We start from the raw sequence: 23,007 nt of genomic DNA on the forward strand, positions 1-23,007 counted from the left end.
CACTATTTGGACTACGTTAAGAGAAGAATGCATGCCTGGCCACTCAACAGACAAAGGGAACGAAATTAGCCACGGTTTCCAAAATGTCGCCAATTTTCCTCGTTGCTTCGGAGCCCTGGATGGCATCTAGTAAATTCTATCAAAAGTGTATCACTTTTCTTCAGTTACAAGAATTATTTCTCCATTATTGTTATGGCCATCTGCGACACGAACTATTGTTTCACGTTCATTGATGTCGGAGGATATGGAAGGAACTGTGACTCAAATATATTTCAAAACAGCATCTTTTGGGGAAAATGGAAAAAGGGAAATTAGCGTTACCCCCACCAAAGCCACTGCCAGGTACACACCACTCTCCAGTGCCATACGTTCTTGTGGAAGACGAAGGCTTCGCATTGACACGTGTGTTAAGGTCGTATGCGCGAAAAACCATGACACAAAAAGTGGGTTTTCACTTACCGACTTAACCCGAGCCCGAAGATTTATTGAATGTACCTTCGGAATATTAAGTCACAAGTGGAGGGTTTTTCACCGCCCCCTGAATGTCAATCTTAATCTAACAGTATCTATTGTCAAAACGTGCCGCATTTTGCATAATTTGGTTCGAGTAAGAGACGGATACAACTTTGAAAACACCCTCTATGTTACCGGCTTCGAAGATGTGGCAGAAACTATACCTGTCAGTAAATCGGGTAATACTGTACAAGATAAATTTGCGGAATATTTTGTCGGTAGAGGAGCTGTGCCCTGGCAGGAATCAAAAATTCATTGAACACAGGCCACTTATCTCAATGACAGACACTTGCGGTTGTGTACAATTTTTCAACATAATCAATGTTTGTACTGTGCATAAACTGAACTTGTGAATGTCTATAATTCTATAATTGTAAATCACTGCATTTTGTATAGAACTACAATAAAAACACAAGGAAAATATGCGTCTATTTACCACACTTTTTCTGATCTGCTTCGTTCGAACCTTCAAAGCCGAGTATTATATTTGCAAAGACGTCTAGCCACGCCTTGAATCGCATTTCACGTTTCTTGTAGTCCCCATGCGATAGATACCGGTACCATATGTCAGGCCTTCCTTCAACTTCGGCAATTAACATGTCTGTATCGATTTCACAAGACATTCTGGAAACTTCTTAAATCACACCCATATTTACTCTACTGCGCGTGCGGTATCCGCCGGAACGTGCACGCACCAACTTGTTTCTGTGTATTCAACTGACGCGGACGGTCCGAGGCGCGCAAGGGCTGCGCGGACGGCTCCGCCGCTTGCGGACCGTCCGCGTAACTGTGTGGTGCCCAATTCGAATACATGACTACCAACCGCGCGGAACGCGGACCATCCTAACACATTGAGTACGCGAAGGAACTTGCCCCCCCTTCTTGCAGCGGGTTACCGTAGGTCTCTAGAAGAGCGTAGCGTTCCAAAGGATTGGAAAAGGGCACAGGTCATCCCCGTTTTCAAAAAGGGACGTCGAACAGGTGTGCAGAACTATAGGTCCATATATCTCTAACGTCGATCAGTTGTAGAATTTTGGAACACGTATTATGTTCGAGTATAGTGACTTTTCTGGAGACTAGAAACCTACTCTGTAGGAATCAGACGGTCGTGTGAAACCCAGCTCGCGCTATTCGTCTACGAGACTCAGAGGGCCATAGACACGGGTTCCCAGGTAGATTCCGTGTTTCTTGACTTCCGCAAGGCGTTCTATACAGTTCCCCACAGTCGTTTAATGAACAAAGTAAGAGCATATGGACTATCAGACCAATTGTGTGATTGGATTGAAGAGTTCCTAGATAACAGAACGCAGCATGTCATTCTCAATGGAGAGAAGTCTTCCGAAGTAAGACTGATTTCAGGTGTGCCGCAGGGGAGTGTCGTAGGACCGTTGCTGTTCACAATATACATAAATGAACTTGTGGATGATATCGGAAGTTCACTGGGGCTTTTTGCGGATGATGCTGTGGTATGTGGAGAGGTTGTAACAATGGAAAATTGTACTGAAATGCAGGAGGATCTGCAGCGAATTGACGCATGGTGCAGGGAATGGCAACTGAATCTCAATGTAGACAAGTGTAATGTGCTGCGAATACATAGAAAGATAGATCCCTTATCATTTAGCTACAAAATAGCAGGTCAGCAACTGGAAGCAGTTAATTCCATAAATTATCTGGGAGTAGGCATTAGGAGTGATTTAAAATGGAATGATTATATAAAGTTGATCGTCGGTAAAGCAGATGCCAGACTGAGATTCATTGGAAGAATCCTAAGGAAATGCAATCCCAAAACAAAGGAAGTAAGTTACAGTACACTTGTTCGCCCACTGCTTGAATACTGCTCAGCAGTGTGGATCCATACCAGATAGGGTTGATAGAAGAGATAGAGAAGATCCAACGGAGAGCAGCGCGCTTCGTTACAGCATCATTTAGTAATCGCGAAAGCGTTACGGAGATGATATATAAACTCCAGTGGAAGACTGTGCAGGAGAGACGCTCAGTAGCTCGGTACGGGCTTTTGTCAAAGTTTCGAGAACATACCTTCACCGAGGAGTCAAGCAGTATATTGCTCCCTCCTACGTATATCTCGCGAAGAGACCGTGAGGATATAATCAGAGAGATTAGAGCCCACAAGGAAGCATACCGACAATCCTTCTTTCCACGAACAATACGAGACTGGAGAACCGATAGAGGTACTCAAGGTACCCTCCGCCACACACCGTCAGGTGGCTTGCGGAGTATGGATGTAGATGTAGATGTAATTGTGCAATGGGCCTCAGAGATATGTTCCTTCTCAATGATGCTTTATTCAACATATTGCAAGCCAGAGCTTAGGATATTGGCTCATATGTAACAAAAATTAGCAAAATTTAAATACTTTTAACTGGTAAAGAAAAAAGTAGCAACAATGTCAACTGTTCAATAATATCGAACAGCCTTGGATAATGAAAGATGATAAAAATGTTGAGCATGTTTAAACCTTGCTGTAATTGTATAGTGTAACAGTCATGAATACAATTTCGTTCCAGTTACTATACTCCAGAAACTAATCAACAGTACCAAAATGAAAAGACAATATTCTACACATAAATTACACGAAGGCCTACAGTTTCTCCCATGTTTCTCTTTAAAATGTTGTAGGGCTACTCTACCTAACACATTGAAAATATCTAACACACGTAACCACAAAACATCCACAACGAATGCACTATTATTCCACTTCTGTACTTTGAAAAAGAAACACATACTGGAGTTAATATTCTAGTTTTATACACTCACAGCAAAGACGATCTTGTTTAGTCTTTCGACCAGCTGATTTAACTTTAAGATGCGGTACAGTGACGCATACTACAGTATACAACCCTCCTTCAGGTGAGCAGTTATTTTTGTTTGCAATTAAGATGTGCCTATGCATTTTGCATTGACAATGCATTCGTTTTAAACGCCTGATTTGAAACCAACAACTTGCAGAAAAACAAGAGTTTGAAAATATGCGTTACACTGGTGTTAGTAACCACCAAATATGTAACAAAAAATGATCAATGTACGTTATAGCAGATATATTTCTCAGAAAATGTATAAAAATACGTCGTTTTGTACGAAAATTCTCAATAGGCGACGTCGTACTAAGCGATTTTGTCAATATAGCGTTGACATGCGGTTTCGGCGGGATCCTTAGAGTCTCCTTTTATAGCCCATATGTCGTTGAAAACGATGTCGCTGTAATAGATATCGACTGTAGTTCAGAAACTCAAGATCAGCTTACAAACTTGATTCTGCTGTCAACTGAGAGGATCTCCTAAGGCAGCTGAGGTCTAAGTTCTGGTAATCAACGAATTCACCAAAAAGATGATTCAATACCAATTAAAAATACCATTTGCTTACCTTACAGAATTGCCGGTACTCGCCACTGGCTGGTTGCCGGTCTTTTAGCGAACCATCCTCGCCGTTGCAGCGCCACAAGCACTGGAGGCATTCGGTAGCTGTTTTGCGTCCGAACCACTTTTGTTACTGCGTGAGCGATGGAGTGGTCGTGAGTGAAAGTAATGCTGATTATACACTGAAGAGCCAAAGAAACTGGACTTGTACACCTGCCTAATATCGTGTACGGCCCCACGAGCAAGCAGAAGTGCCGCAACACGACGTAGTGCTGCAGGGAATTGACACCACGAATCCTGCAGCTCTGTCCATAAATTCCTGAGAGTGCGACAGGCTGGAGATCTCTTCTGAACAGCAAGATGCAACTCAGAAGAGTGTTCCTGGAGCCACTCTGTAGCAATTCTGGACGTGTGGGGTGTCGTATTGTCCTGCTGGAATTGCCCAAGTCCGTAGGAATGCACAATGGACATGAATCGATGTAAGTAAATAGACAAGATACTTACGTACATGTCACCTATCAGAGTCGTATTTAGGCGTAGCAGGGGTCCCATATCGCTCCAACTGCACACACTCCACACCATTACAGAACCTCCACCAGCTTCAACAGTCCCCTGCTGACATGCAGGGTCGATGGATTCATGAGGTTGTTCCTTACCCGTACACGTCCATCCGCTCGATACGATTTGAAACGACACTTGTCCGACCAGGAAACATGTTTGCAGCCATCAACAGTCTAATGTCGGTGTTGACGGGCCCAGGCTAGGCGTAAAACTTTGTCGCGCAGTCATCAAGGGTACACGATTGAGCCTTCAGCTCCGAGAGCCCATATCGATGATGTTTTGTTGAATGGTTCGCACGCTGACACTTGTTGATGGCCCAGCATTGAAATCTGCAGCAATCTGCGGAAGGGTTGCGCTTCTGTCACGTTGAACAATTTTCTTCAGTCGCCGTCGGTCCCGTTCTTGCAGGATCTTTTTCCGGTCACAGCGATGTCGGAGATTTGATGTTTTACCATTTCAGACACTGGTGAAATGGTCATACGGGAAAATCCCCGCTTCATCGCTGCCTCGGAGATGCCGTGTCCCATCGCTCGTGCGCCGACTATAACACCACGTTCAAGGTCACTTAAATGCTGATAACATGGCACTGTAGCAGCAGCAACCGATCCAGCAACTGCGCCAGACACTTGTCTTATATAGGCGTTGCCTACTGCTGCGCCGTATTCCTCCTGTTTTACACACCTCTGTATTTAAATACGCATGGCTATAACATTTTCTCTGGCGCTTCAGTGTACAAGAATGCACACGGTTGGCAAGAAGTACCCGTACCCCTATTACGGATTACTATTTCATTTGATTTATTTCAGCACAAGTATTTACGCATTAAATGTCCAATATATCAGTATGATGTCAGGTGTTGAAGAGCGACATGCATCCTCAACAGCATTGCGCAGCGCAGTTCTTCCCGAGTAGCGTGACGAGGTGCAGAGAAATGCGCCTTGGTGACTCCCCATTTACCGAGCTGTAAGGTGTGGCGAGGTCAGGACTTAACTGGTGGCCATTTCGTAGGAGCCAGTGTTGCTGATGAACCATGATCTACCCACCGTCCTGAAAAATGTTCATTTATGTCTCGCGCACTGCAAGAGTGAAGTCAGGAGGCGCTCCGTCTGGCTGCAGTGATATACGTTCTGTGACGCCCCTTTCCTTAAGTTGAGGCATTAACGGAAGTTCGAGTCCTCCCTCAGGTACGTGTGTGTGTGTGTGTGTGTGTGTGTGTGTGTGTGTGTTGTTTTTCCTTGGCGTAAGTTAGTTTAAGTTAGATTAAGCAGTGTGTAAGCATAGGGACCGATGACCTCAGCAGGTTCCCTTTGGCCTAAACGACAATGTTTCTAGCTGCGATAAATCGCACACTCATTGAAAACTTAACCTTGGCACGGTTCACTGCATTTAGAAACTGAGTTAACAAAGTACAGCATGTTAAAACGCGCTCATTCCAGTCTGTATCCGAAACTCGTCTACGAACGTCTGTCGGAAAGATCTGACCTTAACCCTTAACTGTTATGGATGGTCTCTCAGACCACAACAGTTTTTTGTCTTGTGATATTTCACTCACCCCTGTGAGGTGACTTACGACTCTTCTGTGACCCTTCCTACAGGATGGCAAGCTACACTATGTGATCAAAAGTATCTGGACACCCCCAAAAACATACTTTTTCATATTAGGTGCATTGTGCTGCCCCCTACTGCGAGGTACTCCATATCGGCGACCTCAGTAGTCATTAGACATTGTGAGTGAGCAGAATGGGGCGCCCCGTGGATCTCTCGGACTTCAAATGTGGCCAGGTGATTGTGTGTCACTTGTGTCATATGTCTGTATGCGAGATTTCCACACTCCTAAACATCCCTAGGTCCACTGTTTCCGATGTGATAATGAAGTGGAAACATGAAAGGCTGCGTATAGCACAAAAGCATACAGGCCTACCTCGTCTACTGAGAGACCACCGACAGTTGAAAAGGGTCGTAATGTGTAATAGGCAGACATCTATCCACACCATCACACAGGATTTCCAAATTGCATCAGCATCCACTGCATGTACTACGACAGTCAGACGAGAGGTGACAAAATTTGGATTTCATGGTCGAGTGGCTGCTCATAAGCCACACATCAGGCTGGCAAATGCCTCACTTGGTGTAAGGAGCGTAAACATTGGATGATTAAACAGTGGAAAAACGTTGTGTGGAGTGATGAATCACGGTACACAATATGGCGAACCGACGGCAGGGTGTGGGTATGGCGAATGCCCGGGGAACGTCATCTGCCAGCATGTGTAGTGCCAAAAGTAAAATTCGGAGGCGGTGGTGCTATGGTGTGGTCGTGTTTTTCATGGAGGGGCTTACACCCCTTGTTGCTTTGCGTGGCACTATCACATCACAGGCCTACATTGATGTTTTAAGCACCTCATTGCTCCCCACTGTTGAAGAACAAGCCGAGGTTGATTGCATCTTTCAACACGATCGAGCACCTGTTCATATTTAACTTAAATATGTCTGCTTGTGTCTGTATATGTGTGTGTGTGTGTGTGTGTGTGTGTGTGTGTGTGTGTGTGTGCGTGCGCGCGCGCGCGAGTGTATACCCGTCCTTTTTTCCCCCTAAGGTAAGTCTTTCCGCTCCCGGGATTGGAATGACTCCTTACCCTCTCCCTTAAAACCCACATCCTTTCGTCTTTCCCTCTCCTTCCCTCTTTCCTGACGAGGCAACAGTTTGTTGCGAAAGCTTGAATTTTGTGTGTATGTTTGTGTGTCTATCGACCTGCCAGCGCTTTCGTTTGTTTTTAGATATATTTTTCCCACGTGGAATGTTTCCCTCTATAATATATATATATATATATATATATATATATATATATATATATCTTTGCCTTTAGAAATGTCTGCTTGTGTCTGTGTATGTGCGGATGGATGTGTGTGTGTGTGTGTGTGTGTGTGTGTGTGTGTGTGTGTGTGTGTGCGAGTGTATACCCCTTCTTTCGCCCTAAGGTAAGTCTTTCCGCTCCCAGGATTGGAATGGCTCCTTACCCTCTCCCTTAAAACCCACATCCTTTCGTCTTTCCCTCTCCTTCCCTCTTTCCTGATGAGGCAACAGTTCGTTGCAAAAGCTTGAATTTCATGTGTATGTTTCTGTTTGTTTGTGTGTCTATCGACCTGCCAGCACTTTTGTTCGGTAAGTCACATCATCTGTGTTTATATATATAAAGCATTAAAACCCCAATATTCATTCATAAACACCCTGTACATTTGCACAATTGTCTTGTTGTACTATAATTTATCTTCAAAATGTAAATTTCAATAAGGCCTAACCTACTGTTAAAAATTGATCTACTTGTATGTAGATATTATTTTTATCTAGTAAATCTTATTATCTAATGCTTACCTGTACTTAATTTGATTTTAAATGTATCCTCAAATTTTAATTAGGCCTTGTTGATCTTAGTTTTTAACAGCTTGTGAGTATTCTATTACTATATCTTGTAATCTATAACTAACATACAATTGTGGAAGTCTAGGTGTTGTGTATTTATTAAAATTTTTAGCTACTATGATCACTTGTCCCATACCATGTAGTACTCTCTGAACACAAAATGATTCAGTGGATCAATGAAGAATGAATGAAAAATGCTGTTCACCATTTTCTGACAAGTTAGAATCCAGAAACAGCATGTTTCACAACTGATGGGAGTGTCTCATGGCTCACATTAAGAATGTTTTGCGCACTGTGTACCTTCAATTCAGCTACATTTGTAATCCGATCATTAAACACAACAACTTTCAGACAACTCCACATCCGAAAGTCAAACGGATTCAAAGCATCGTTCATATAACTCCACAGCCAAAAGTCACTTGGATTAAGGTCAGGTGATCTGGACAGCCAGGCAATAAGAAAATGACGAGTGATAATTAATTCTAGCACTTCCAAAATGCAGCAGGTGCCTCACTGGCTGTGCAATGTATGTAGGAGTGCCACCTTGCATAAAAATGATCTTACCCACATATCCCCACTATTGAAGGGTCAGAGTGAGGTTGGCGAGCAAAAGATTCTCATAGTGTTTACCAGTGACAGTACAGGTGGCGGGACATGCAAAAGCCATCTCCTTGAAAAAATATGGCCCTACGATAAACAAGGCCGTCAACCCGCATCGCGCAGTTGCATTAGGAGAATGAAGCTGTACAGGATTTTCTGTTGTCCATATTCTGCAATTCTGTGTATGGATGTGTCCTTGGAGATGGAAATGGGCTTCGTTTGTCCACAGAACATTCCATAGCCACTTACTGTCGACTTTCATGCAAGTAAACATTTCTCTTACTGACAGGTCAGCATAAACAAACTCCTGGATACGGGTAATTTCAAATGGATAGCAATGATTTTGTCACCAGTCTACTGACTGGTTTGATGCAGCCGGCCATGACTTCCTCTCCCTGCAAATCTCTTCACTTCCATTACTCACACCAAATTTTGCTCAATTATTTTTTGGGTGTATTCCAATCTCTGTCTTCTCCTGCAGTTTATACACCTTACAGCTCCCTCTAGTTTCATGCGAATTTTCTTGATGTGGTAACACATGCCCTACGAACGTGTTCCTTCTTCTTGTCAATTTTTTCCATGTATTCCTGTCCTTGCCAAGTCTGCATAGAATCTCATTTCTTATCTCATCAGCCTCCCACCCCCCCCCCTTCCCACCCAATTGTCAGCATCCTTATACAGCACCATATCTCAAATACTTTTATCCTCTTTTCAAGTTTTCCCCAATCCATGATTCACTTCCATCCAAAGCTGCACTACATCAGTATATTCTCAAGAATTTTTTCCTGAAATTAATTCCACTGTTTGATACTAACGGATTTCTTTTGGTCAGGTATGCCCTCTTCATATTAAAAAGTTCTCAAATGGTTTCAGGAAGGGCAAGTCTACAATAACAGCCACAGCCACATTTATTCAAGCAGTACTGAATAAACTTGATGATGGAAACAAAGTTATTGGCACCTTTCTAAGGCTTTTGATACAGTAAATCACTCCATTCTTCTACATAAGTTAGAAACTTATGGGGTCAGAGGAGTGGCATTAGATTTGTTAAGATCATACCTTGCTGACAGGAAACAATGTGTTAAGTTGTATCATACAACCGGGGGACTTATAGAAACAGTAAAATCATCTTATAAAATTCTTAACTCTGGAGTCCCTCACGGAAGTACTATTGGGCCTTTTCTGTTCATTGTGTACATCAATGATATAACAATTCCAAAAAATGCAGACCTTGTGAATTATGCCGACGACACCTCCTGGGGCCCTACAAAACAGCTAGCAGTGCAAAATAATATGAACAACACTAGCCTCATCACAGAATATATGACTAAAAATAAATTGGCATTAAATAAGCAAAAGACAATTCTAATGGAGTTTATGCTACACTACAAATCAAGACAAATGGATACTGAGCCAGAGTTATCAATTGAAACAATTGATAAACATAAATTCCTGGGTATTATAGTTGATGAACATCTTACATGGAAGGAGCACATCAGCTACATGTGGAAAAAAATCTCGTGTAATAACTACCTGCTAAAACGCCTTTCTAGAATAATAGTGTCACCAGTCTTAAGACAAATCTATTTTGGTATTATACACTCCCACCTACAATACGGTATTGAGATTTGGGGCGGGGCACCAACGGTATACATGGATAGGGGTTTTAGAGCCCAGAAAAGATCAATTAGGATAATAGCAAATATTAGTAAAAGTCAATCCTGTAGAGAATACTTCATTAAGTATACTAACAGTGTATTCATTATATGTTCTAAGGACTATACTGTTTGTAAAAGAAAATATGGAGCACAGTATAATAAATAGTGATATCCATAGTTATAATACAAGAAAGAAAGAGGATTACCACATAAAATTCAGAAATAAAAAAGCAACCGATCGTAATCCATTTTCTGCTTGAAGATTTTCTTTTACAACAGACTGCCAAATACCATAAAATGTTAAAAGGAAACATATTTAAAATAAAATTAAAGCAGCTGTTAATTGCTAAATGTTTGTACTCCATCAAGGATTTTTAATATTGTATGTGCTTTATTTATACTACTAAACTATTATTATTGTTCATGTATGTACTGACTGACTATGTCCACACCTGTAAAAGTTATTATAGACAAATAAACCATTATTATTATTATTATTATTATTCATATGTGCTAATCTGCCCATTATACCCTCCTTGTTTCATCTATATGACTTGCCCCCAATGTTGACATAAAGGTTATCGCTAATCTCATTTATGCTGCTCCTTATTACTTCCATCTTTCTTCACTCTCAAGCCATATTCTGTACTCATCTGACTGTTTATTCCATTCAACATGTCCTGTAATTCTTCTTCACGTTCACTGAGGATAGCGACGTTATCAACGCATCTCATCACTGATATTCATTCACCCTCGATTTTAATACCACTCCTGAATCTTTCCTTTATTTCTGCCACTGATTCTTTGATATATATACATATTGAACAGCTGAGGGTGAGAGACTGACACACTGTTTTACGCCCTTTTTGTTCTGAGCACTTCATTTTTGGTCTTCCATTCTTGTTGTTCCCTCTTTGTTTTTATACATGTATGTATGTTAACCATCTTTCCCTAAGGCTTGCTCCTTTTTTTCTGAGGATTTTGAACGCATTGCACCATTACAATCTTGAATGCTTTTTTTGTTAACAAATCCTATGAACATATCTACATTTTCCATAATTCTTGCTTCCACTATCAAGACTAATGTCAGAATTGCCTCTCTGGTGCCTTTACCTTTGCTAAAGCCAAACTCATTCTCGTCTAACAGATCATCATTTTCCTTCTCCGTTCTTCCGTATGTTCTTCTTGCCAACAACCTGGACTGTTAAGCTGTCTGTACACTAGTTTTTGCAGTTATCTGCCTTCGATATCTTCAGAATTGCACGAATGATATTACTCTCAGTGTGTATTATCCACTACTCTGTCACATAACATTATATAGATTCCCAGACATTCTTAATCACTCTCAAACTCAATATTTGTTGTTTACTTACACTTCCTATAGACTTGTCACACACACACACATTATCACCGTATATAAACTATATACTGTTATTTATTATGAGATATTTTTGTCTTGAAATTGAATTTGTAAACTACTATTGATATATACATTGCTGTTCACAGTTTTATTAAAACTGGTTCACTGAATTGGACAGAACAAGATTCACAGTCTTTAATTTTATTTAGAGCCTCAATACTCCTTTATATGCCGCATTATGCCAGCTGCAGGATGAACATCATGACAACAGCCCACACAGGTGCCTTGACACACAACATCTATGCAGGCATTCAATATTGCCTTGAAAGATTGAATACATACTGCAACTCCACAAGCTACAACAGCATCCAAAGTTGGCATATTAATCACCATGTTCTCACAAGAAGAATAGGCACCAACAGTATTGGGGAAGTCCTTATGACATTCGAAAAGGCTAGTGTGACGGCAAACTAAGCAAACAATGCATACGGAAATACAAGGAAAATCCACATAACCAAAAATTGTCTGTGGAAAGGAAACTTGCCACATCATAACAGAATAATGAAGAGAAACACCAAATCATACCAACATAAAGACAATCAACAGTGTTCCCAAGATGTGAGCTATTTGTAATGACATTTTAAACGAGTTGCCTACAATTCCTGTAGAGCAGGATGGGCAAGAACTGCAGTCATAGTGAATTTCTACACAGAAAAATTTGAAGAAAGAGCCCATTAGATGGCCAACAAGAAACAACGTTGTTGGTTTCAATACATTGATATATTCGTTATATGGCCTTGTGGTGAAAAAGAATACTCATATTTCTATATTTCCTAATTTTGTATATATTAATTCTAATACAAAGTTCACTATACAAAAAGAGAAAGAAGGTAAAATTTCACTTTTGGATGTATGGGTACTTAGAAAACCATAAGGAACTTTAGGGCACAATGTCTACAGAAAGCCCACTCACATGGATACAGGTACCTTCACAAAATTTCCAGTCACCATCCTCTGCAGAAAAGAGAAGTTATTTAAACATTCCTGGACAAAGCTATTTAAAAGCACTCGGAACCACAGTACTCAGAGGAAAAGCTTGATAATATACACACTACTTTCAACAGAAATGGCTGCTCTGACAGAGAGATAAATAGGACACTACCACTAAAAGATCTGGAGCTTCTGACAGAAAAAAAAACTAAAGGAAAATTTCCCTCACATTCACAGAAATGATCACAGATTTTATCAGCAGAGCACTAGGAAAACACAGTATTCACACAGTGTTTAAACCAATAAGAAAGTTGCGCAAGTCTTTAAATACTGTAGAGAGCCCATGCTTGCCACAGCTAGAGTATAAAAAATCCGCACTGGAAAAACGAGGGGGAGTTGGAAAGTAAGTTTCTCCTGCCGACTGTGGGCAGAGATGTGTGATATGGGCAAAAGACGACACGGCAGGTGAACACGCACGTGCAAGACACTGATACACCATTGGGAAGAGATCACCTGCGATCAAGCAGTGCCTGCACAAAGCGGAGGCAAGCCGTTCAGTCTTTTCCTGGAGCTATGGAGAGACGGTGCATTTTGGAGTCCTGGTCAAAGGCAGAAGTGAGAGCTGTTATCTCCTATGAATGGGCATGTGGAGTATCAGGCACAGAAATTCATAACTGCCTTGTTGAGGTGTGTGGGTCAGGTGTGATGTAGAGGCAAATGGTGTGGCGATGGTGTCAGCAATGGACGACGTCAGCACGTGCGAGACATACCGAGACCTGGATGGACGTGCACGGCCACTACAGATGCACATGTCAGGAAGGTAGATGACACGATTAAAGCGAACCAGCGTACCACCATCGATGGAGTAGCAGCAGAACTTCAATTCGGACATGAGCGAGCTCACAAGATCATCCATGACATTCTTCAATACAGGAAGGTGTCAGCATGATGGGTGTCCCACCAACTGACCCCGATACACATGGAACAATGCATGCCATTCAGCCTGGAACAGCTTGTGCATTACCATGAACTTGGCAATGACCTTCTGTTTCGGATTGTGATGGGCGATGAAATGTGGGACCACCATTACACGTCCGAATTGAAGGCCGCATCCGTGGAGTGGAAACATTCATCATCACCTGTCTGAAAGAAGTTCAAAAGCACTCTGTCTGCAGGTAAAGTGCTACCTACTGTTTTCTGGGATGCTGCTGGACTTTCTGGAGAATGCAACCATCAATGCTGCGCAGTACTGAGCCACTCTCTCGAAACTGAAAGAGGTGATTTAGAAAAAGCAGCCTGGCCTTCTCAGATCTGGTGTTCTACTGTTGGGTGACAATGCGAGACCACACACGGCGACGGCAACGGAAAACCATATTGCTACTCTTGGTTGGGAGTGCTTACACCATAGGCCATACAGTCCGGATCTCGCACCAAGTGACTTCCATCTGTTTCTTGCTTTGAAGAAGACTCTCAGCGGAAGGTGCTTTGACAGCAATGCTGACGTCAAACAAGCCGTTTCATGATTCTCTAATATGAAATGCCCTGATTTTTTCCTGGAAGGATTTTTGAAGCTTATAAAGCAGTATGACAAATGTCTCAAAGTACTTGGAAATTTCCCCCACGTACAAAGATAACCAGCTTAAGAAACACAAGAGCAATTGTCATCCGGCAAATAGAGATAAATCTGCAGTGGTGTGTTATGAACTGGAACCAGATATCCACCAAATTAGTTTCTCCACGCCATGGTTTTATCCAGATCCAATTGTTACTATGTTAGGATTTGCAAAGGGGGAACAGAAAATAAAAAGCACAAAAACAATTTTAATGCGAAAGAAGAAGAATGTAAATTAGACAAGTTGTGGGCCTCAGTGTAAAATATAGCAAACTTACAAGCTTTCCCCACTACAAGCTTCATAACACAAGTCAGCATGGCTCTCCGATCTTAACCAGCAGTCTGATGACGTCACAACCCAGCTGCTGCATAGATGTATAACAACAGTTCGGCTTGCTGAGCACTTACAGGTCTGAAATTGCTATCTGGGTCTTTACAGCCTATGATGATGTCTCCAGCATTAGGAAACAAAGCACTGGCCACAGAAATATGCCTTGGACCATGGTCCAATATCTGTAAAACAAAATTACCAAGGATGCAAATAAAGTCCACGAGAGCCTGCACTGCATGATAAAATAAAAACTAACCACAGACAGCAGACACACGACATGACGGTGAAACAGGCAAAAGCCTAACAAGCAAGAGGAAGATAGATGGTGTATGCATTTTAATGATTTTTTCATTATATCTCATGGTGTGTAATTATCTTATGTAATCTAGTATTTTTTTACAAGTAGCATGTGTCTTAATTAGCTATCATTATCAAGGGATCTGAGTACCATAATTTAGTGGAATATTTAGAAGTCAATAAACAATCATTTGTTGTCTTGCCCCAGAGAAGAGAATGATTTTAACAGAAGATTATGATGTGACAGGCTCTCAGTCTGCTTATAAAATGTACTAAGGTGTAGTACATTTGTACACTATTGGTTTCCCCTTAACACAATTCATCCAGCATTTCCCTATGTAATGCACCATACATCATGCTACATGAACTTACACGACTTATCATTATTGATAAAGACTTCAATTTGCAGGCAGTAACTGACTACTCTCCATGATACATCAACTGAGCACCTGCCAGTCATCCCCGGGTGAGACATCAAAGTCTGACCGAGCCTTCCCCCATTCCACAACTTCCTAGTAAGCTGCATGTACATTTTGGACGTGCTTTACAACTGTGTTGACTGAGTGAACACACTACCAGGCAGGCACCACTATCACTGGTGCAACTGCGAAACTCAGCTGCCCTCAGAGTTGCCATTTATTGTGACCATCTGTCTACTCTTCTGACTTCGTTTAGAATAAATCATAGATTTGATAAAGTTGCACAAACTATACACCTGGTACTCACTATTGCATTTCATCAGATTCGCTGCCACGTGTATGAGGGGAGTTCAATAAGTAGACAACAAGTTTTTCTGAAAGCTGGTCGGTTTTATTCAGGATTCCAATACAGCATATTATTCCCCATTCCTTTGGCTACAAAACCCTACATTTCAACATAATTTCCAACCAATGTGACAGACTCGAAGTCAGAAGTTGCGAGATCCAGGCTGTAGGGTGGATGATAAAAGAACAGTCTAATGAAGTTTTGTGAGCTTCTCTCAACTACGCAGGCTTGTGCGAGGCCTTGCACCGTCATGAAGAAGGAGAAATTCGTATGCATTTTTGTGCCGACAAACACGCAGAAGTAGTTCACAATTTCCTGAGGGTGTGCACAGGCAGCCAGTATGTAGGAAACGGAACAGGTTTTCGCAAGCTTGTCCCAACGACAGATGCCTTGCCCAATGACACTCTGTGGTTTTGTTCACTGCCAAGTCTCCACAGACATTCTGCAAGTGCCTATAAATATCTGCAAGGCTCTGGTTTTCCAGCAGAAGAAACTCAATGACAGCTCTCTGCTCGGAATGCACTTCTGTTACAGGCACCACTCTGAGGCCACGTACAGTGCTGCCACCGACCAAAACGTCATCAAACTATTGGGGCTGAAGCACAAATATTTCACGATGTCCCACAGCAAATTCTTCAACCAAAATTGGCCAAGAAAAATAATGTGTTTCATTACTTATTGAATACCCCTCATATTTCCATGGTTTCTTTAATAACAGTCTCAAAAAGAAGTCACTTTGGTCAAAATTACTATTTATCACACTAATACACAGTGGAGGTACAATGCTCAGTGATAACACACTTGACTGGTTGGAAAAGCCATGAGCAGCATCAGCATTTGGTACAGTGGTCTTCCAAAGTGCGTGTGGTCTGGCCTGAGCAAGCCATACCACACTGGCAAAGTATTTTTCCAGATTCCAGTCTGCCTGCTTAGCTGAGTGGTAACATATCTGTCTACCATGCAGTGGAACTGGGTTCAAATCCCAGCCAGGTTGGAGATTTTCTCCGCTCTCGGACTGGGTGTTGTGTTGTTCTCATCATCATCTCATCATCAACACGTAAGTCGCCCAACGTGGCGTCATCTGAAATAAGACTTGCACCCTGCAGCTGAATTCCCCGGGGATGGGGCCTCCCAGCCATCAATGCTACATGATCATTTCTAAATTCCAGCCTCCTGCAATTACAAGTCATCCTTCACTGATCCCAGTAGTTCTGTAATCTTAAATGGTTGTCAGAAAACTACGTTAACCTGAAATTTCCATAGCATTCTGGCTATTTTGAAAGAAATATTGCTGATAAAGGGAAGAAAAGCTACAGAGTTTGCTAGTGTGCTCTCCTCTTTATCCATTTCCTGGTTTTTGGCTTTAATTGACATTTAGTGTGCTTCATGAACAACACAGTCACTGGCAAATGCTTACAACTATGCTGAGGGATACTATATGGACTATCAAATGCAAGTTCACCATATGGAATATGTGGAAGAATAATTTAAATATTATTGACTTTTGAGCACATATCGTGGAGATTAAGAATCACATGTGGAAGTGGCTTTCAGCTTATGCGAGCACATATACATTTGTTGCTTTTGTGTGAGTATCGATGGTAGAAAAAGAATACTGTAAACAATAATATGTCACGAATGATGTTATGGATGTTATGGAAACTACATTTGTTTGCAATGCGAGAATAGCAACACACCTCGTGAACAGGAACTGGGTGCCATGCAAGTATCACGAACTGTGCTTATCAGAACAAAATATCTGTTTAAAAGCTATATCCATCAAGAAAGATGATTGGTGGACATGAATTATTGTTAGCAACAATTAAAGTTAACTTACAAATAAATTAACTTTGTCTGTTGTTTAATTTTCATCTATAAACCATTAAACCATCTTTGAGTAAGCCACAATGATTGATGGAGAAAAACTCCCATCCACCTTATATACTGGCAGGGTGAGCCAAGTTCACGAGCCCTCAGGGAATTGAATGATTGTGGAAGAAATACCACACAGGTGGCAGAGATACATGCTACCATGACCCCTTGTGTTTCAGAATTCTGGTTGACATGGCGACGACACTGTTATCTACAAGAATTAACTATTCCACTGGCAAATTTCAAATTTTGCCAAGGTTAAGACCATCTTAATGATTAATTAAATACATCCTCAAATGTATTCCAATAGCTTCCCTGAAAACTGAATCCCAGAACGGATGAAACAGACATTTAAATCCGACTGTTCTTGCAGTCGGCTCAATGGCTTGCCTGTCTACAGTGCTCGGCTCCAACATATTTGTCAGGCCGTAGTAAGCGAGTATATTGTCGATGTTCCGCACAATGTACATAAAATATGTCTTATAGACAACAAACCATACTGACAGAACATCTTATACACACTTACCTGCCGTAGATTCAAGTCAACCTTCAAGAGTCAATGAGTGTGGCTATCTTTGGAGCTGACAGAGAAATAGCCTTGACTATGTTTAGAGAGGATACAACATATTTTAAAAGAAAGTAGGAGGGCCATGGACTTGAACCTTTCCCTTTTAGCCTCTTGAGGTGGGACACACACATTCAGTTTTAGTTTCAAGTCTCACGGGTCTTGCACGATGGATAGCTGTTATCGCCAAAAACTTTTTCGAGATGTTCAAATTTGCCCTGTAGACAGTCCTTATCAGCAATCATATGTGCCCCTTGAATAAGTTTGTTGGGAATGCAATTGGCCTGCACTTGATGATGACAGCTGTCTGCTAGCAGGTGAATATCCACGTCCCAGCATGTTGTCAGTTTTAGATGCACAAAGACATACACCCCATGATGTTGTCAGTTTTATGCTGAACGAAGACGTACATGCTTTACCGGCCCCAAAGTGAATCTGAAGTTCTCGTGACTGGAATTTAGATGGCTCCAGAATTGATGAAGTTTCTCTTCACCATAGGGCCACTCTAAACAAGTGTCATTCACATACCTCCAACAGATAACAAGCTTAAAACTTGCAGAGTCCAATGCTTTCTCCTCAAAATCTTCATGGAGATTAAGAACTTTACCAGAGGTTTACGTGAGTGGTTTCAAAATGTGCACATTCAGGAAGTTTAGAGCTATTAATTAAATACAGGAATGCATGCTGTTGGTGAAACAGAGCAAGAGACTGGGTGTTTCACAGATCAAGCATGTGAACACTATAGACACTAGTCAACAACATTCAATATTCTGTGAATAAGTGTGATATCATTATGTTCTGCTGCTCCGATTACAACATGGAGCTGCAGAATGACTCATGCACAAAATAAAAATGAAGAGGTACTAAAATAAACTGTACTCTACCTTTCCGATTCACTGCCATTACTTGTCAGCTGTACTTGTACTTCATGTTTGAGCTCCTGAAAGAAGAATTAAAAACATCTATTACAATAATAATAATAATAATAATAATAATAATAATAACAGGTTCACTGCCACTGTATGGTGCTGCAGCATGGACCATTTGTAAAGCTAATGCGAACACTGTTCCAACAGCTGAAATGAGATATCTATGGAATGTCAAAGAATTCTATCTCTTAGATGCGTCCCAGTTAACAACATATGGAAATAAGTAAATGTGAAAGCAGTGCCAGATGTCTCATCTCATTACTCAAAATGGCTTCAACACGTACATTGGTGGTGCTCAAGATGAAAATACATAGTTATTCTAAATGATGGAACCACTTTCAAAAATTCATATGTATTCCAGTAAAAATCCAAAATGAACAAACTTTACACCAATTAAAAGAGGAAGTTTCAAAGTTTTTGGTGAGCAGTGGCAGGCAGGCGATGATTGTTTCAGAAGCGGCCGGTAGCTTTCGTGTGGCAATAGGCCACCATTCGATTTCACTGTCAGTTGTGAGTGAGACGGTGACTGTGGAGCACAAGGTTTTCTGCATTCTCGATTTCGGATAAAGAGAGTCAAAAAGTGCAGTGCAGCGAGCATTTTGTACCAAATTCGGTATTCGACCACCAACTCGCAAAAGCATTAGCCATACGTTTGAGCAATTTAAACAGCCTGGGAGTGTGTGCAAAGGAAAAAGCACAGGCCGATCACGTGTGTGGGAGGACGATGTCCGACTGATTCAAGAGTTTTGTGCGCAGTCCCAATAAGTCTACCAATGGAGCCAGTTCAGAACTTTGTATACTCCAACCAACTATATGGGAAGCTCTGAGATGGCGTTTGCTGTACAAGCTGTACCAATTCCAACTTGTGCAGGCTCTCAACCCTAGTGACAAAGAAGTGTCTCGCATTTTGTGGTCATGTGCTGGCAAAGATGGAGGATGAAGCATTTCTAAGGCATATAATTTTTAGCAATGGAACAACATTTCACCTTAGTGAAGAAGTCAACCCCCCGCACAGACACGATGTTCGCACATGGGGTTTGGAAAATCCACGTTCACCACTGCAATATAAAAGAGACTCACCGAAGATCAACGTGTTCTGTGCCATATCCCGTACAAAGGTTTACGGACCATTTTTCTTTACAGAAAGAACTGTAATTGTAATCACATACCTGGACACGTTGGAAAAATGACTGTTACCTCAAGTTATGGAAGATTTCCAGGACTTCATTTTCTAACAGGACGGAGCTCCGCCCCATTGGTACCGTGATGTGTGAGCTTTTCGAATGACTCCCTTCCTCAATGCCGCATCTGTCGCAGGGGACTTGAAGACCTGGCTCTGCACTTCTGACCACCGAGATCTCCTGATCTCACACCCTGTGACTATTTCTTATGGGGTGTGAAAGAATCTGTTTACATCCCACCTCTACCAATCACTCTGAACAATCTACGGAACCGGATCACTGCTGCCGTGCACTCAGTAACAGCAGATATGCTTTCCCACGTGTGGGATGAGTTTGGCTACCACACTGATGTTTGCCATTCAGCCAACGGTGGCAACACTGAACATTTATAACATTTATCTTATTTCTAATTATTAAAAACTAATTATATATAAAAACAAAGATGAGGTGACTATCCGAACAAAAGCGCTGGCAGGTCGATAGACACACAAACAAACACAAACATACACACAAAATTCAAGCTTTCGCAACAAACTGTTGCCTCATCAGGAAAGAGGGAAGGAGAGGGGAAGACGAAAGGAAGTGGGTTTTAAGGGAGAGGGTAAGGAGTCATTCCAATCCCGGGAGCGGAAAGACTTACCTTAGGGGGAAAAAAGGACAGGTATACACTCGCACACACGCACATATCCAGCCACACATACAGACACAAGCAGACATATTTAAAGACAAAGAGTTTGGGCAGAGATGTCAGTCGAGGCAGAAGTGTAGAGGCAAAGAAGTTGTTGAAAGACAGGTGAGGTATGAGTGGCGGCAACTTGAAATTAGCGGAGATTGAGGCCTGGCGGATGACGAGAAGAGAGGATATACTGAAGGGCAAGTTCCCATCTCCGGAGTTCGGATAGGTTGGTGTTGGTGGGAAGTATCCAGATAACCCGGACGGTGTAACACTGTGCCAAGATGTGCTGGCTGTGCACCAAGGCATGTTTAGCCACAGGGTGATCCTCATTACCAACAAACACTGTCTGCCTGTGTCCATTCATGCGAATGGACAGTTTGTTGCTGGTCATTCCCACATAGAATGCATCACAGTGTAGGCACGTCAGTTGGTAAATCACGTGGGTGCTTTCACACGTGGCTCTGCCTCTGATCGTGTACACCTTCTGGGTTACAGGACTGGAGTAGGTGGTGGTGGGAGGGTGCATGGGACAGGTTTTGCATCGGGGGCGGTTACAAGGATAGGAGCCAGAGGGTAGGGAAGGTGGTTTGGGGATTTCATAGGGATGAACTAACAGGTTACGAAGGTTAGGTGGACGGCGGAAAGACACTCTTGGCGGAGTTGGGAGGATTTCATGAAGGATGGATCTCATTTCAGGGCAGGATTTGAGGAAGTCGTATCCCTGCTGGAGAGCCACATTCAGAGTCTGGTCCAGTCCCGGAAAGTATCCTGTCACAAGTGGGGCACTTTTGTGGTTCTTCTGTGGGGGATTCTGGGTTTGAGGGGACAAGGAAGTGGCTCTGGTTATTTGCTTCTGTACCAGGTCGGGAGGGTAGTTGCGGGATGCGAAAGCTGTTTTCAGGTTGTTGGTGTAATGATTCAGGGATTCCGGACTGGAGCAGATTCGTTTGCCACGAAGACCTAGGCTGTAGGGAAGGGACCGTTTGATGTGGAATGGGTGGCAGCTGTCATAATGGAGGTACTGTTGCTTGTTGGTGGGTTTGATGTAGACGGACGTGTGAAGTTGGCCATTGGACAGGTGGAGGTCAACGTCAAGGAAAGTGGCATGGGATTTGGAGTAGGACCAGGTGAAACTGATGGAACCAAAGGAGTTGAGGTTGGAGAGGAAATTCTGGAGTTCTTCTTCACTGTGAGTCCAGATCATGAAGATGTCATCAATAAATCTGTACCAAACTTTGGGTTGGCAGACTTGGGTAACCAAGAAGGCTTCCTCTAAGTGACCCATGAATAGGTTGGCGTACGAGGGGGCCATCCTGGTGCCCATGGCTGTTCCCTTTAATTGTTGGTATGTCTGGCCCTCAAAAGTGAAGAAGTTGTGGGTCAGGATGAAGCTGGCTAAGGTGATGAGGAAAGAGGTTTTAGGTAGGGTGGCAGGTGATCGGCGTGAAAGGAAATGCTCCATCGCAGCGAGGCCCTGGACGTGCGGAATATTTGTGTATAAGGACGTGGCATCAATGGTTACAAGGATGGTTTCCGGGGGTAACAGATTGGGTAAGGATTCCAGGCGTTCGAGGAAGTGGTTGGTGTCCTTGATGAAGGATGGGAGACTGCATGTAATGGGTTGAAGGTGTTGATCTACGTAGGCAGAGATACGTTCTGTGGGGGCTTGGTAACCAGCTACAATGGGGCGGCCGGGATGATTGGGTTTGTGGATTTTAGGAAGAAGGTAGAAGGTAGGGGTGCGGGGTGTCGGTGGGGTCAGGAGGTTGATGGAGTCAGGTGAAAGGTTTTGCAGGGGGCCTAAGGTTCTGAGGATTCCTTGAAGCTCCGCCTGGACATCGGGAATGGGGTTACCTTGGCAAACTTTGTATGTGGTGTTGTCTGAAAGCTGACGCAGTCCCTCAGCCACATACTCCCGACGATCAAGTACCACGGTCGTGGAACCCTTGTCCGCCGGAAGAATGACGATGGATCGGTCAGCCTTCAGATCACGGATAGCCTGGGCTTCAGCAGTGGTGATGTTGGGTGTAGGATTAAGGTTTTTTAAGAAGGATTGAGATGCAAGGCTGGAAGTCAGAAATTCCTGGAAGGTTTGGAGAGGGTGATTTTGAGGAAGAGGAGGTGGGTCCCGCTGTGACGGAGGACAGAACTGTTCCAGGCAGGGTTCAATTTGGATGGTGTCTTGAGGAGTCGGATCATTAGGAGTAGGATTAGGATCATTTTTCTTCGTGGCAAAGTGATACTTCCAGCAGAGAGTACGAGTGTAGGACAGTAAATCCTTGACGAGGGCTGTTTGGTTGAATCT

General features: G+C 42.5%; 1 protein-coding gene across 2 annotated transcripts in view; it reads right to left on the bottom strand.

The window, feature by feature from the left end:
- Positions 1–23,007, bottom strand: part of LOC126425142 (zinc finger protein 454-like) — a 200,685-nt gene that overhangs the window by 39,340 nt on the left and 138,338 nt on the right. Inside the window, exons 6-7 of one of the 2 annotated variants that reach the window (XM_050088089.1) lie at positions 18,801–18,856; positions 14,378–14,599 (exon numbers count right to left, since the gene is read on the bottom strand). In XM_050088089.1, the coding sequence (XP_049944046.1) occupies positions 14,527–14,599; positions 18,801–18,856 (129 nt within the window). In that variant the 3' untranslated portion in view covers positions 14,378–14,526. Of the gene's footprint in view, positions 1–14,377; positions 14,600–18,800; positions 18,857–23,007 lie in introns of those variants that run through there. The other variant, XM_050088087.1, reaches the window with a different exon arrangement.

Source organism: Schistocerca serialis, chromosome 10, assembly GCF_023864345.2.
Source record: "Schistocerca serialis cubense isolate TAMUIC-IGC-003099 chromosome 10, iqSchSeri2.2, whole genome shotgun sequence".
In the NCBI taxonomy this organism is placed as follows: domain Eukaryota; kingdom Metazoa; phylum Arthropoda; class Insecta; order Orthoptera; family Acrididae; genus Schistocerca; species Schistocerca serialis.